This window comes from Oryza sativa, chromosome 11 (assembly GCF_034140825.1).
Source record: "Oryza sativa Japonica Group chromosome 11, ASM3414082v1".
NCBI lineage: Eukaryota > Viridiplantae > Streptophyta > Magnoliopsida > Poales > Poaceae > Oryza > Oryza sativa.
Genome location: NC_089045.1, coordinates 26,584,004 through 26,599,696, shown reverse-complemented (window position 1 = coordinate 26,599,696; position 15,693 = coordinate 26,584,004). Strand labels below are relative to the sequence as shown.

General features: G+C 39.4%; 2 protein-coding genes across 3 annotated transcripts; both read right to left on the bottom strand.

Annotated features, from left to right (window-relative positions):
* Window positions 1–660: 660 nt before the first annotated feature.
* LOC4350961 (vacuolar protein sorting-associated protein 26A) lies at window positions 661–4,954 on the bottom strand. Its single transcript, XM_015762533.3, has 11 exons — window positions 4,784–4,954; window positions 4,634–4,708; window positions 4,454–4,528; window positions 4,164–4,236; window positions 3,761–3,805; window positions 3,261–3,372; window positions 3,064–3,130; window positions 2,716–2,760; window positions 1,577–1,632; window positions 1,315–1,490; window positions 661–1,186 (listed from the first exon to the last, which is right to left on the bottom strand). The coding sequence occupies exons 1-11, from the start codon at window positions 4,784–4,786 to the stop codon at window positions 999–1,001; spliced, it is 915 nt and encodes a 304-aa protein (XP_015618019.1). The 5' UTR covers window positions 4,787–4,954; the 3' UTR covers window positions 661–998.
* A 2,421-nt stretch (window positions 4,955–7,375) lies between these two features.
* On the bottom strand, window positions 7,376–10,123 carry LOC9270222 (protein PYRICULARIA ORYZAE RESISTANCE 21-like). 2 transcript variants are annotated; one of them, XM_015760339.3, is made up of 3 exons: window positions 9,947–10,123; window positions 8,989–9,070; window positions 7,376–8,436 (listed from the first exon to the last, which is right to left on the bottom strand). In XM_015760339.3, the coding sequence occupies exons 1-3, from the start codon at window positions 9,965–9,967 to the stop codon at window positions 7,610–7,612; spliced, it is 930 nt and encodes a 309-aa protein (XP_015615825.1). In that variant the 5' UTR covers window positions 9,968–10,123; the 3' UTR covers window positions 7,376–7,609. The 2 variants fall into 2 exon arrangements, with proteins under 2 accessions (XP_015615825.1, XP_015615826.1); XM_015760340.3 differs by having other exon boundaries at window positions 9,956–10,103.
* Window positions 10,124–15,693: the final 5,570 nt, after the last annotated feature.

Below are 15,693 nucleotides of genomic sequence, written 5' to 3'. Positions count from 1 at the left end.
ACACGGCAATGCGTGCGTGTTTAGTACTTTGAATTACTAATTAATTGATTGATTGATGATTTAGGGTTGCTAATCAGGTGGCGCCCACATGGGCAGCTTCACTTTTGCCTCTGAAGCAAGAAGCATTCTCACTACTTTCAGTTTTAAAGGATCATCCCCAAAACATTCAGAAAATCCCCATGCTCCGATGATTGTTTTGGTAATCTCAACCAATACTGTGTTGAAGTCAACATAGCCACCGTCTGATTACAGTCAACAACGCTGCAAATTGTCCACAAACACCTGCTCCTTTTTTTTTTTTTTGAGAATTCCAAACACCTGTTCATGCATCCACAAATTCAGCTCAAACATGTGCTGATTCCAACATGTGCTCAGCCACCAAACACCTGTTCATGCATACACAAATTCAGCTCAAACATGTGCAAATTCCAACATGTGCTCAGCATGGTTGGACTCTTGTGATGAAGAATGATTAACCGAAAGCAGCTAATTATTCTCTGAATTGACTTGGACACAGTATAGCTAACTTTATCATTCACACGCAAACAGTTACATTCCAGTGTTGTTTGTTCATACTGTTTCCAATCAGAGTTTGTTCAGATTTCTTGCTTTGGTACAAAATCAACATGCAGCCAGCAGTACATCGACTTGGAGACCATATCGGGTTCAACTGAACTTATTAAAGGGTAAAACAATGAAGCAAAATATCAACAAATATATGGTTATCCCACAAAGTCTAACAAGAAAGCTCAAATGAACAAGGCGAAAAGGGCAACAATGCCAGCGTTGTCATGGTTTGTTTCCTGATCAGAATGAAGGAGAAAATGGGGGGGAAAAGAGCATAGGCAAAAACAGTACACGGTACATCACAAAGGGCATCGCTCCTCTGGAGAGTTATATACAGGAAGGCGCATCATGCTAAGTTGCTACTCCGGTGCTCTCCTATGCCAGACAGACCCAAGTTTTTCTGGTCGTTACCAAGTCAAGGCAACAGGAGTTTATGAAGATTGCGGAGTTTCTTGAAGGCGGTACATTGTGATCTCTTGCTGCTTGAAGTACCTCCGGTCTTCCTCGTCAACAAGAACCAGGTTCAGGTAGTACTTGACATTGAACTTGTTGTTTATGTTGCGGTAAGTCGGGGTCAACTCATATGGTGTCAAGAAGAGTCTTACCGGAATAGACTCACCTGTAAAATGATTTGGTCCAGCTCAATTTAATGTAAATACTTTGCTTGAACTAAGAAATATTGCCATATTAGACTTATAGGCAAGTATGCAGCAGTTATTTTAATCCTAATGCCACAAAAGACATTACCTCTTACGGGAGCGCCATCCATCAACTCAAACTTTGCAAGTGTCTCAGTCTCAATATATGTGCCAGGCCCAGATCCTGTTGATTCCCGCCGACGAATCTCAAGCTCCATGTTCTTTATCTTTATTCTGACTAGAAGAAAATAGATTTTTCCCACGATCACATCCTTGAGATGGTACCTGAATATGGTTTGGCCCAGAAGAAAGAATATCAGAACTCTGGTTAACAGAACAAGCGGCAAATTGGAACATGGGACTGTTCTTACTTGCTTTTGCTGTACTCAAATTCAATATGCAAACAATCTTCAATTCCAACTTCCATCTGTAAAGGAAGGAACAATTTAAATACTCACATTACTATTAAGTACACCCAATTACCACATAGAACAATTGGAGTCACATGAGAAGGATTTAAAGAAGTGACCAGTTCATTCCCATTTTGAGAAAATAAAGGGGAAATTGGGAAAAAATTAGCCACTCTCTCATGTTGCATATGATTAAGATAAATTGACTGAGCTACTCCAAAATTAAATGAGCAACATAAAAACCAGGAAAGGATATCTTTGTAATCTAATGAATCCTTCATTCTTCTTGTATTTCATTTACTGCTGTCTGGAATCTTTTTTTTTTTTTGAAAAAAAAAATTGCTGCCTGGAAACATGGTTCTGAAGTAGATCAAACAGCATTGTTCACTTTTCCTGTTACTGCTGGGCTTCAGGAATAATGTCAAATTGTTGGCATGGTACTATGGCCATTTCACCATGACGTCGGGCCCCTTTGAATTGCAGGGTAGAAAAAACGGAAGAATAGGAAAAACACAGGATTCTGACAGGAATTGAAGTGTAAAACAGAGGATTGCAAAACACAGGAAAAACACAGGAATGGTTGTTTGATTGGAGCATAGGAAAAACGCAGGAATCGGATGAGAGAGATAGACTCAAAGGAATTTTTCCAAGAGGTTGGAGCTCTTACTAAATTTCCTCCAAAATCCACATGCAATGTGCCATTCCATAGGAATTTCATAGGATTTGGAAAGCTTCAATCCTTTGAATCAAAGGGCCAAATAGGAAAATTTCCTATAGGATTTGAATCCTATGAAATTCCTACATAAATCCTTTGATTCAAAGGGGCCCTTAAAATTGTAAGGTTTGTGTTCTCCCTCCCCTCCCTTCCCTTAAGCTATTAAGGTTACTATATTTTTTATTAAAAAAATTTGGTTAAATGGTATTAAATGGTAATTCAAATAATTTGAAGAATATTTCAAGCATGCAACACCATCACTAAGGGAATAAAGATAATGATCAAGGCATAGTAGGCTTATCTTACAGTTATCACTTAACCCATAATATAATGCCAAGACAGGTTAACTCTGAATGTCCAGCCATCTAGTTACTATAGCACTCACCTTGATGCTATTGTTAATTGAAGGAAGAGGAGTGTAATTCCTTACCTGAAAAAAAAGAGAAAGAAACATAGCTAATTAACCCTGAAATGTTTTAATAATGAAATCTGAAACGCATTCCCTTTGAACCGATTAATAACAAGAAAAGATGAAATAGAACAACGGATGCGGATGCATACGTGACTATCAACACAACATAGACGAGACATCTAATTTTAACAAGTCCAACTAGAATGACAAAAAATGCTGGAGTTACAGACTATTTACATATATGAAGTTAGTGAAATAAAGCATGACTGTTAGGAGCAGCATATGGTCTGCCAAATGCAATTGTAGGAGTTACAGACTTACACAGAAATCTCGACATTCCACAACACTAGTAGCATATGGTCTGCCAATTGTAACTTTCAGGATGTACCTGCAAGCATTACAAACATGACTTTTGATCTTCAAGATAGTGTTATTAAAGCTGTCGATGCTACAAGTCATGCAAGCTGTTCTTGTTATGACCTGTGCAATGCATAATGGAAGCATGTTAGCCTTCTTACCTCAATCTGACATTTGTTCCGTTATACGACTCATAAGGCATCTCAACAGTAGAGAATTCAAATGGATAAGTCTTCCTTTCATAGATTTCACCAGCAACCTCTAACTCTCGCACTACACAGACAAAAAAAGAAAAGAGAAGCACTTAAGATAATGAATAGCTTTACTGGCTTACAACTGAACAGCGAGCTAATCTAAATCGAAAGATGCTAAGTTATATTCCATTATTTGTAGAATAGAGATAGCACAAATAAACATTTGGCACCTCACTAATGCTTTAGTGAGAATAGTTCGCACATGAAACAAACAATGGTATGACAACAACAAAGTTTTCTCAGAGGGTTAATTTTTCCCATTTAACTTGCAAGATAGTGTTCTTGGGGTCAATCGACAATGTAAAGCCCCAATATATAAGATTTGAAGAGTGCAAAGAACCTAAAGGAATAGCGCATACAGGGAGGGCTGCAAAAAGATCAAGACTATCTTAACAGAAAGAGCATACCTAACGAAGTGAAGTCATAGAAGTGACCTCTCTCATGGTACAGCTCTGCAATATAAAAGATCACAGGTAATAATAATGTTAGAACTTGGAAGGACCTGAACTATTGAAGATCAATGCTGCCGATAGTGGTAGAAGAAACAATTCATGCGGGTACTTTTTGCAGTCTCTCAAGCAATGAAATCCTATACTTTGTCATGGTAATGAGATTTTGAAACAACATTAGCTGGGAAAATAATGCAATGAATTTTCAGAACAACGAAGAACCTTTTCCGTTCACACTTGTTTTTCTACAAACAAATCGCATTTTCAGCAACCTGAAATAACATGTCTTATATTCGATGCAGTCACCATAGGCATTAGGGCACTCATATTCAGAATCAAACAGATCAAGGGTGCATCATACCTATCTGACCCAGCAGCTCAATCTTGACACCTTGGTGCTCCACCCTTTTACCTGGAACGGGCGCTACCGACACCTGCACACCATTTAATCACAATTAGACACTCCCATCTCCAACACCACACCATTTAATCACAATTAGACACTCCCATCTCCCATCTCCAACACCACACCATTTAATCACAATTAGACACTCCCATCTCCAACACCACACCATTTAATCACAATTAGACACTCCCATCTCCAACACTAGAAAAAAATATACAGAAAAGCAGACAGAGTGTAGGCACTACCTCTCCTGCAATAGTCTCCAGGCTCTGGAAGGCCGGCACCATCAACGTCTTCCCGTTATCCTTCTTGATCGCCACCTGCAAGAACCACACACGATCCCAATCTTTCAAACAACCTGATAGCTAGCCAGCTAATCCTTAGCCACCAAGAACAACGCCGGCTCCTCCCCTCCCCTCCCCTACCTGCTTCCGGCTCCTCTCATCGGCGAAGGTGATGAAGACGTCGCAGGGCGCCTTGAATGCTCCGATGATGTAATTCTGCAACCACCCCCCAGCAGCGCAAATCAGAGCGGGATCCGGTGGAAGCAACTAGATTCGATCACGAGGGATTACCATGGCGGCGTTGGAGGAGCAGGAGCCGAGGTGGAGGGGGCTCTCCCTCTGGCGGAGGAGGTGGCGGCCGAGCTGAGGAGGGTCGGCGGCGGCGGCGGGGGAGGGGAGGGGGCGGAGGAGATCGCCGGCGTCGGAGACGTCAACCGCCGCGTGTGAAGGGGGATCGGGATCGAGTTGGGTGGGCTGGCCCACTTGCAGTAATACTGAGACTCTCGGACCTGTGGTGCGCTCCTGGCCGTTGATCTACTGTGAGCAAACGAATCTGAGGCGTCGATTTTTATACGTTATAGAATTATTAATATTTTTTTTGCGCGGATTTTTGTAATTTTTTTCTCTCTGCATCACACGAGCGGAACACAGGTGGGATCAGGTTGGGTTGGGCCGGGTGTTTGGCCCATGTGACTGACAAGGTGGGCCATGCTGGACGGGAGCACGAGAAGCAAACGGCTCTCTTTTTCCAATTTCAGTCTCGTAACTCGATTGCTTCCTTTCATCCGCTTGTGTTTCGACAAACTATTTATTCAACAAATTAAGCATAAACTATTATTGCCTCTCATATGTCTCTCAAAATTTTCAAATACACAAAAGATCACTAGTATAATTATTGGTGTTTACGCAATGCGCTTGATTCTCAAATATCCCCAGCATTGAAAACCTTTTTTTTTTGGGCAATTTCATTCTTGCATCTACTTCGATGTCTAATATTGATTTTGTCCCTGTTTTCTACGGTTTTTGTTTTTCCCCTACTTTTTTTAAACGAAACAGCCGTTTGCCCCTATTCCGTTAATTCTTACTAACGGTGTTAAATGTGGGGGTAAAAAGGACAAGTATACCCTTAGCTATTTTCCCGTGCTTTTGACATAATCAAAATACAAATATATTGATGCCATACTATAGCAGTAGTTTAATTTGTCAAAATACAAATTTATTGATGCTTCGGAGAAGTTCCAACGCATCGACGACTGTTGATGGTCTTTTTCAGTTCAAAAGCTTTTATACCTTGTGTTCGGCGAGTCCTTCGCCTTTTTGGGTCCGCTTCATTCTTGTGGTGGACGACGCACTCTTCGGTTGTTTCTGCTGATGAAGTCGGAGCTGCTCGCTTGGCAACAATGACATGTTGAAGTCTCTTTCAAGGAGTTATGGTGCTAGCCGTGTGAAGGAAGTGGCTCCTCGGTGGCTTGGTTGATGTCCATTGTTGGATGTCGGAGTTGCTTTTCGACTTTCGTGGCTTTAGTGTCGCTGCGGTTGTGAAGTCGGCACTGCTGGGTTGCTTGGGCAGCTAGCTCGGTAACGATAACAGTTCTTCTGCGATGTGGGAGCTGTTGTGTCGCTTTTGTGTTTAGCTTGACAGCGATATCCAGTGTTTGGGCTCTGCCGTCGTTGTTAGTTGTGTAGCAGTGGGTTTCAGCCGACGGTTTTCCTGTAATTAACCGTGCAGTTGTATGGTTTTCAGGCACTGTTTTTCTTATAAACTGGATCAATTCTCTTCTTCTAAATCTAAAAGCTGGAATATCTGCCTCGGTTAAAAAAAAGGCACTTTTTCTTTACCTTTGCTATAGAACTTTTGATGAGCTCTTAATCTGGACGATTAACATCTGTGCCAACGAATGCTTTGTATATAGTGAGGAATTTCGTACCTACCAGTACTAACAGAAATCCAGGAGAAGCTACTGAAGATCTTCTTGTCAAGCATATCATGGATGTGCATGGCTTTTCTCCCCAATTCTGGCAATGTATCACCATATCAGGTACGGTTGTTCCACTAGAACATCAAAGTTTGCGAATCAACTGTATGATATATGATTGATGCACTACTTGTCTGCAGACTCACTTCTGCACCACACAACAGAGCATATGATTCCCTCCAGCTGTGGCTAATTAGAAGGTGCACCACTTATCATATGAAATTGCAGGCCTAATCTGAGGACATCACAAATCTACAATGGAAGAAGCTTTGCTTTGCTACTTCTGCTGCTCTTTTGTTTTCTTTTGAAGATTTCATTGTTTGGTAATTAATTAGACTTTGTTTTCACCATGTAAAAAATTATGGCCTATTTGGCTTATTTGGATTGAGGCCATTTTTTCGACACTGAAATGTTGGCAATTTTAATAGTATGAATATTTGTCCACACTAATTAAAATCCTTCCTATATATACTACCAAATTTAGTAGTGCCGAAATTTGCTAAAGTTTGTTAGGGAAAAATTTGGCAGCAAACCAGACAAGCCCTTAGACTCTGCTTGGCAGGCACAAGATTAGTGGTGTACAGATCTACAAAATTTAACACTTTATGTACTCCTAATCTGCAGTGTTTCAAAGGTCACATCTGCATGAGCATGATCCAAGGGAATAACTACTTTCAGGAAGCATCCCTTTTTTCTGAGTGCAGTAGTAGAACCTGATTCTGCTTATCTTTTAGACTCGTTGGATTATTGTAATCACCCAACTGACACATCTTAGTTGTGCTACTCTGATCAGGACAGTAAGGCTCTCTGTTTTTTTTTTTCTGTTCTTCAGTGTTTTTTTCGTTGTTGTTCTTTTGAAACATAGAGATGATGAATTCTCTGACATTGACACTTGGCAGAAAAGCAGTAACCAATCTGTACAAAAATAGTATTGATAGATAGATAGTGAAATGTTCAACGGTTCAGCTTCAAGCCGACGGTAATGATCATTCAATCTGTGCAAAAATTACTGCCTTAATTAATTACTGAATTCCAATGCAAATCACGGTATGCAAGCATGCAAATCTACTGAGCTCCAATGGACATATATAGACGCCGTCACGCTACTGAAATTCCAGAGAGAAATGATGACGTAGCGAGATCACATGATGACGCAAGCCGTCGGGTCCTCCTCGTTGACGAGGCGGCAGCCGCTGTACCCGCCGCAGTACGGCGTGTAGCCGCCGCCGCCGCCGCCGGAGTAGCACGGCGGCGGCAGCAGCGGCGGCGGCCTGGCGCTGGGTACGGAGTAGCCGTACACGCGGCCGCAGCCGCCGCACCTGCACCCCTCGTAGCACCCCTGGTAGCACGGCGGCGGCGCGCAGCACGACGGCGGCGCGGGCGCCGCCGGCCACGACGGGATCTCCACCATCGTCGGCGTCGCCATGTCCACCGGGTAGAACGGCCTCGCGCACGGCGGCGGCCTCGGCTTCTCCACCACCGGCGTGCACGTGACCGGCGGCGGTGGCATCTCCATCGTCGTCGGCTGCGGCAGCGGCATCTCCTTGTGCGGTGACGGCGGCTCCAGCTCGGCCACCCTATCCCTCGGCTTCTCCTCCTCGACGATCGCCGGCACCATCGCCGATGTCTCCCTGTCAGGAGGCGGCTGTACTGGCGGCGGCGTCGGCGGTCGCTCATTCATCGGCGGTGGCGTCTCAGCCAGCGGCGGCGGCGGCGGAATTTCCTTGCGCTTGTCCTTCTTCCACTTCTTCTTGCCGGTGTTCACCGGCGGCGGTAGTGATGGCGGCGGCGAGTCCGGCATTTTCGCCGGCTTGCCGCCGCCGGCGGCGTCGACGATGTGGATGTCCTTGATGATCTTGCCTCCCTTGCATCTGATCCTGCAGCAAAGCCTCTGAGGATCGAACGTGCCGGCGATGACGACGATGTTGTTCTTGGTGTCGTACGAGATCGTCGTGATCCTCTCCTGGTCTGCACAAAAACCAAATCTAATAGGGATTAGTAGACAGTAATTAATTATTTATGTCTTAATCAATGTTTACTACTGGTATTTCGGTATGCACAACTGTCGAGGTTTTAAATCTCCGGCTATATATAACCGCCGCTATCCTAGAGGTAACTATTTGGAGATGATCTGGCTATTTGCTTTCACTTATAATTCAGCCACTATAACCTTATTTAGCCCGCTATTAACCGTTCAAGAAGTGCTATTACTGAATATCTTATCCAACTAATTAAAACACTGACAAATGTAGGGGTTCCCAAAATCAGGAATTTTAGAATACTTCAGAAAATTTGAATATATTTTGCTAAATTCTCACACAAAAATAATAAAAAAGTAATTTTCAAGAGAAATAGTTTCGTGCCAGAGGGTAATTTACAAAAATTGTGAGATTTTGAAATTTTCTAACTGAAATGGCAAACTGTGGGGTTGTGCTAATTGTTTCTTGGTTACTGTCATATACTACTGATAATTTTAACTTGGAGTAGTATTATTGTACAGAATTGAGAGGTCCTTCTTACCTTGGAGATTGCAGAGAATCTTGCGAATTTTATTGTAGCACTTGTGGCAAGCGAGGTCAACCTTAAGGATTAGCGTGGAGATCTGTGTTGACAGCAGCATTATGTTAGTGAGAGGGTAAATATTATTCTTTTTGACGGTGATGGGGTAAGAGAGCATCAATTCTACCAGTGGAGCTATCACCCATAAAAAAATAAAGATATTAATAGCCAGGTCAGGCCTTTCTTGAAAACATTGTACAACACTGTCAAGCAATCGTGGAGCTATTACAGATTCACACGAAAACATATTAATATTTTTTTACCTTACTTAAAACATCGCACAACACTGTCAACTGTCAAGTACTCAAGTTCAATATATATATATATATATATATATATATATATATATATATATATATATATATAATATACAAATTAAGGATTTAAGGACAGGAACAAAACAAGGCAGCAGAAGTGTCAATTCTCACCGTAATAAACAGTAATTTAGTTGTTTATAAAAAAATATTAGAATTTAATTAATTAAGAGAGAGTAATCAATTCACACATCAATTCGATTTATGAGAAACGTATCATATATAAAAGGGAAACCATCGCTCTTCTTCACAAGAAAAACGGATGATTTAGAATAGAAAAAAAATCGACGACGTAAAAAGATTCTGAACTGTTGTGTGAGCATATATTCCTGAATGAAGATGGAGACATAATTCCACAATCGGGAAAAGAAAAACATATTCCTGATCAACATGAAGACAGAAACTTCGAGAATAAATTCCGCAAACTCCAATTAATACCCTCTCAGTTTATTCTGATGAACAACGACATGATAGATAATACACTCACGATTATAACAAACAACAAACTCCAAAAGAATCCGTCAAACACAAAACACACAAATCCTTTGAACAAAGAGATCGATGGACACTACGCACAGGAATAGAGAGAGAGAGAGAGATCGAACCATGATCACCTTCTCCGCCATGCTTATGGTATGAAGTGTGTTAAGTTCCTCCTTTCTTACATGGAGATGGAGAGAGAAATAGAAGAGGAAGGAGCAGCTAGTGTGAAGAGAGGAGATGAAGAAGAGATGGAGGGATGGAGTGATGGAGAGAGATGGGAGATCGAGGCGTGTGGTGTGGGCGCATATAAACGGGCCGGCCAAGCCCACCGACGTCTCTGATCACATGGCCCCACGTTCTGGGACACCGCGCGTGCTGACACGTGTCCCCTCGCACGAAGCTGTAACGCCTCGATCCGTCGCACATGTGCCAGCTTAGCCAGCTTCAGCTCACTGTGTATCAGACATACTTCCTCCATTAAAAAAAAAAAACAATCCTATTCATATACCTGGATATACAACATGTTCAGATACCTCCTTTCAAAAAGAAAAGGAATACGGAGTAGTTTGGTGGTATACATATGATGGTACAAGTATAGCTTATTAATAGGTTAGCCGGTAACAAACTAAATATATATACGGTTCATGGTACACGTATGGGCATATTATACGAGAAGATGTGTGGTCGTGTACGCGAACATTAATTTGTGGAGCATGTAAAGGTACAAATGTAATTTGTGTACCATGTAGGAATTTTCAGTAGTGTGTGCCGACATATTTCATGAGTAAATTTTCGAAAACTATATTAGTTAAACTAACATTAAACTACATATTTAATATGATATATAATGAAACTAGATATTTAATATCAAGTTTATTATAAAACTATAAGTTCAGTAACTATAAGTTTAACGCCAATTTAATTACAAAATTTTGACATCTATACCTTTTGAAAAAAATTCTTCGAGTTTATCTTTCTCATCTGAATTCTACGGTTTTTCTAAGGTCCAATAAAACGGTTATTCCTATGTATTTTCTGCGCTTTTGCAATTCTCTGTTTTGCATTTACAGATGAGTTTAGTTTCAAACTTTTTCTTCAAACTTTCATCTTTTCTATCACATCAAAACTTTCTTACACATATAAACTTCTAACTTTTCTGTCACATCATTTCAATTTTGATGTGAACTAAACACACCCTACATTCCTATTAGAATCCTGTATTTTTTTTCTATTCCCCATTTTTCCGTTCCCGCGATTTAAAGGACCCTAAGTTTTAGAAGTAAATTAATAAGCATTTTATTACCCATTAATTCTGTATACTGGCACGGCTACAGCTGGCAGAGACAACAATGCCTCCAAAGCAACACAGGTACTCCTATGCTGTTACAAGTGTACGAACGCTCACTTTGGAAAACTGACACTTAATTTCTGCGTTACAAGAAGGATGTTGTAATTGTTTTTATTGACCTATTTATTTGGAATATAATCTTCATTACTGCAGTTATTTTTTTACCAACTAATTTAATATTTCCAGCTTAATTTTGATCTCCCACGGTTGCCAGTTGTCACCAACCCCTGTTTCATATATTTTACTACAGTACAGCTAATTTCTCCGCAAACCGGGATGATGTCAATATATACTACATCAGTAGTAATAGGTTTCCAGTAATATGCACCAGAGTGATATTTCACATCAGAAGATACCAAAATATATTCTCTTGTAAAAAATGCGTTACAAACATTCATGTGTGTTGAGATGTGTTGCTTTTCTCTGTACAAGGTAAGCAATAACTCTGTACACGTGAAGAAGTTGAAAACAATGCCATGCGTACACTTCAGCAGAATCACACACACATATAATCCAGTTTATAGAGAAAATCAAACCCAAGGTTGTGTCTAGTTTGCATCATATCCTGTGATGCATGATGCCTCTGGCAGATTGGGTAGAAAAGCACAAGAATCACTCACATCAGTAATCCTTAGTTTCAGAGGGACAAGAATTATGTCTGTAATATAATTAAATGACCAGAATGTGGAAGGTAACTAGCTAGCTAGGCTAATTAAGGTAGGAGATTCTCCTAATTAATCCATGGATAAAGTTAACTAGCTAGAAGTTTCTGACGAGTTATCTTTCTAACTTGACGATCGCAAGATTCGACATGAACTTTGTATGTGACACCAACTTTTACCACCTGATCACTGACAAGAAACTACTAAATTAACCAACTGCTTGTGCTCACTTTCTCTGAAAATGTAGTAGTCGAACTCCATCTACTACAGATTAATTACTATTCATTAATTCACTGATCGAGGAAGGAGTTGTGCAAATAGCAACAAAAGGGAACCATTGTACAGTCCTGAAGATGAAACAACAACTTAAAAGGGATCTGCTTCTAAGTTCTATGCTCCTCAAGAGAAATCCAAGTTAAAACTAAATTGAGTGCACGCATATCTGTCACTTTGTTTCCGTTGAATTGTGTTTCTCAAGCTCCCTGCAGCACTGGATTCAGTTCTTTCCCCCAACTTTCCCAACTCACCTCTCTCGTGTTTCGCACGCACGCTTTTTAAAATGTTAAATGGTGCGTTTTTTTTAAAAGGGTTTTATATGAAAGTTGCTTAAAATAATCATATTGATCTATTTTTTTAAAAAGAAACTAATACTTAATTAATCACGTGCTAATAGATCGCTCCATTCCATACGCTGAAAATATGTTCCCAACACTGGAAAACAAACACAGCCTGAATATAGCATGAACAGCAATAGAAAAATGCACTAAAGGTAAGATCTAGCCTAAAAGATAACAGAGACGTGTTAAATTTACCCCTTAAGTTTATTTTTGGATTTCTGTGTCTAACCTTTGATTGTCCGTCTTATTTAAAAAAGATATAGAAAAGCTAAAAAAAATTAGTCACATATAAAATACTATTCATGTTTTATAATCTAACAACAATAAAAATATTAATCGTAAAACTTTTTAAAATAAAACGAAGAGCCAAACGTTATATAAAAACTAAAAACTGAACTTTTTATTGGACGGAGGTAGCTTTCCGCAGGAAAGAGTGTGGTGTTAGCAGTTTGGTGCCGTCAAGGAGGAAAGCGAAGGCCATGGAATCGTATTCCCTGTTGCACAGAGCGTGCACGTACATGAACAACTTAGAAAGGAGGAATGAACATTCGAGACTTTTTTTCCTTTTGAAAGATGAAATTAAAGCTGGTCCAGCTGTGAGTGTGAGCTATAGCTAGCTAGCTAGAGCATCACATTGTTGGTTTTTCTGAGATAGTTAATTAAGCTAGTCTTGTTGCATAAGGAAGGATGGTATAAAGTGATAAATGAGGAAAGTTAAGCTAGAACTTCCCATTAGGAAAGCTGGACATCATATATAGAGAGCAACATGTTAGTAGCTTGTTGAAAAAAACACATGTTTATATTCATTTTGGTTTAGGGCTACAGTGCACTAGTTTTCTTTTTCTGATAATTAGCACCCTAGATTTTTTAGGTCCAATTCTTTTCCTCTCAAACTTATAAACAGTGTGCAATTTGCAAAAAGAAAAAACTCAAACTTTCTCTCTCTATATATATGTAAATTGCTTAGAACATGTTTTAAAATAACTTTTCAATTTTATAGTAGTTAATTTATTTATTTGTACCCTCGTATATCATCAGAAAATATATAATCTATCACCTATTCAATATTCATAACGATCAGTGATGGTTGATTCAGTGGCACGCCTTGCCGGATATGGGCCGCAGGGCCAGGAAGGTTCAATGTGGTGAGGACAACTCTGGGTACGCGTGAAGGGAATAGTAGGTAAAAAAAGGGTCAAAACGGCTGTGTTCGCCATTCATTTCCCAACCCGTAATAGTACGCACGGAAAATGGAGCGATCCATTAGCGTATGATTAATTAAATATTAGCTATTCTTTTTAAAAATAAATTAATTTATTTTTTAAGCAACTTTCGTATGGAAACTTTTTTTAAAACGTATCGTTTAATAGTTTGAAAAGCGTGCGCGCGGAAAATAAGGGAAAAGAGTTGGAAAAAGGGGTGCCGATCACAGCCTAAGGTAATCTAGCTAGGTCATCAACATTTGACTTATTGTTTTCATTGTCATGTCCCTGAACATAATAAAGGTACAATTAATTTACGGGTTATATTGATTTGTATAGAGAGGATCCTTCTCTAGTAATGCCACTTTGAAATTTTTGGACATCCAAGTAGCTAGGCTGCATAATGGGATTCCAAAAGTTTTTGGCCCTGTTTAGTTCCCAAAAACTTTTCACAAAAACATTACATTGAATCTTGGATATATGTATGGAGCATTAAATATAGATAAAAAGAAAAACTAATTGCACAGTTCACATGTAAATCGTGAGACGAATTTTTTGAGCCTAATTAGTCTATGATTAGCCATAAGTGCTACAGTAACCCACATGTGCTAATGACAGTTTAATTAGGCTCAAAAGATTCGTTCGCGGTTTCCAGGCGAGTTATGAAATTAGTTTTTTCATTCGTATCCGAAAACCCCTTCCGACATCCGGTCAAACGTCTTATATGACACTAAAAAATTTTCATTTCACCGCTAATCAGCCCTTTGTTGTTTGGTCAACTGGGCTTACCTTTGAACTAGGCACTAGCTAGACTCTCTGTGCTCCTAGACTGCTATTTCGCTTCAACACAAATAGCAGACTAATATTGACGCAGCGCAAAACATACAGAAGACCAGCCTTTTGGCTGTGTTCGTTACTAGCGGTTGGAACCCATCTCCTCCACATGAAAACGGAGTAGTCCATTAGCGCATAATTAATTAAGTACTAGCTATTTTTTTTTAAAATAGATTAATTTAATTTTTTAAGCAATTTTCGTATAGAAACTTTTTTTTTAAAAAACGTACCGTTTAGTAATTTGAAAAGCATGTGTACGGAAAACGAGGGAGGGGGTTGGGAAGAGGCTGAAACGAACGCAGCCAGCAAGTGTATATAAAAGTAGCAAGTGAAAGGAGAGGCAGACACACACACATATATATATATATATATATATATATATATATATATATATATATATATATATATATATATATATATATATATATATATATATATATATATATATATATAGGACACTCATATGGGGCACCATGGTGCCCGGGCACCATGGTATCTAATGCACAAAATCACTCAAATTTTTCAAAATTTTCAAATTGTGAGTATATACCTAGTTATAATAATTTGATTCATACCTATACTTATCAACAAAACAACTCAAATTTAACTTTATTTCACAATCCATGATTACATACCTAACTAATTATATGTATGGATGCTATATACCTAGAATCAAAATCTAACAAAAACAAGTTCAAATTCAGTTCAAACTTGCTTTAAACTAGTTAGTAAAGTAGTTAATGTTAATACCTAAGTAATTGAAAAAGTTTCATACTCATTTGAATTGGGTATATACTCAATTTCAGCAATGGTGCCCGGGCACCATGGAGCACCAAACAAATTTACTATATATATATATATATATATATATATATATATATATATATATATATATATATATATATATATATATGACCACTAAAGGCGGCAGTAACCCAGTAGCTAGTGAAATGGCTGAGCATGTTTCTTCATTGAATGGAGTATAAAATGATCTGAGTAGCTAGTGAGCTCAAGGAAGAAGAGACATCCAGCCATGCATAACAAACATGGCATGGTGTGTGTGTGTGCAGCCCAGATCGTAGGCTTATGAGGCATCAGTAAATGTGTGGCTCAAGCTAGACCTTACTGATGCGCTTGCCATCATTTCGATCTAGCCTGACATTTGATCAATCTGTAACAGATTCAAGCCCACTCCCTAATTGAGTT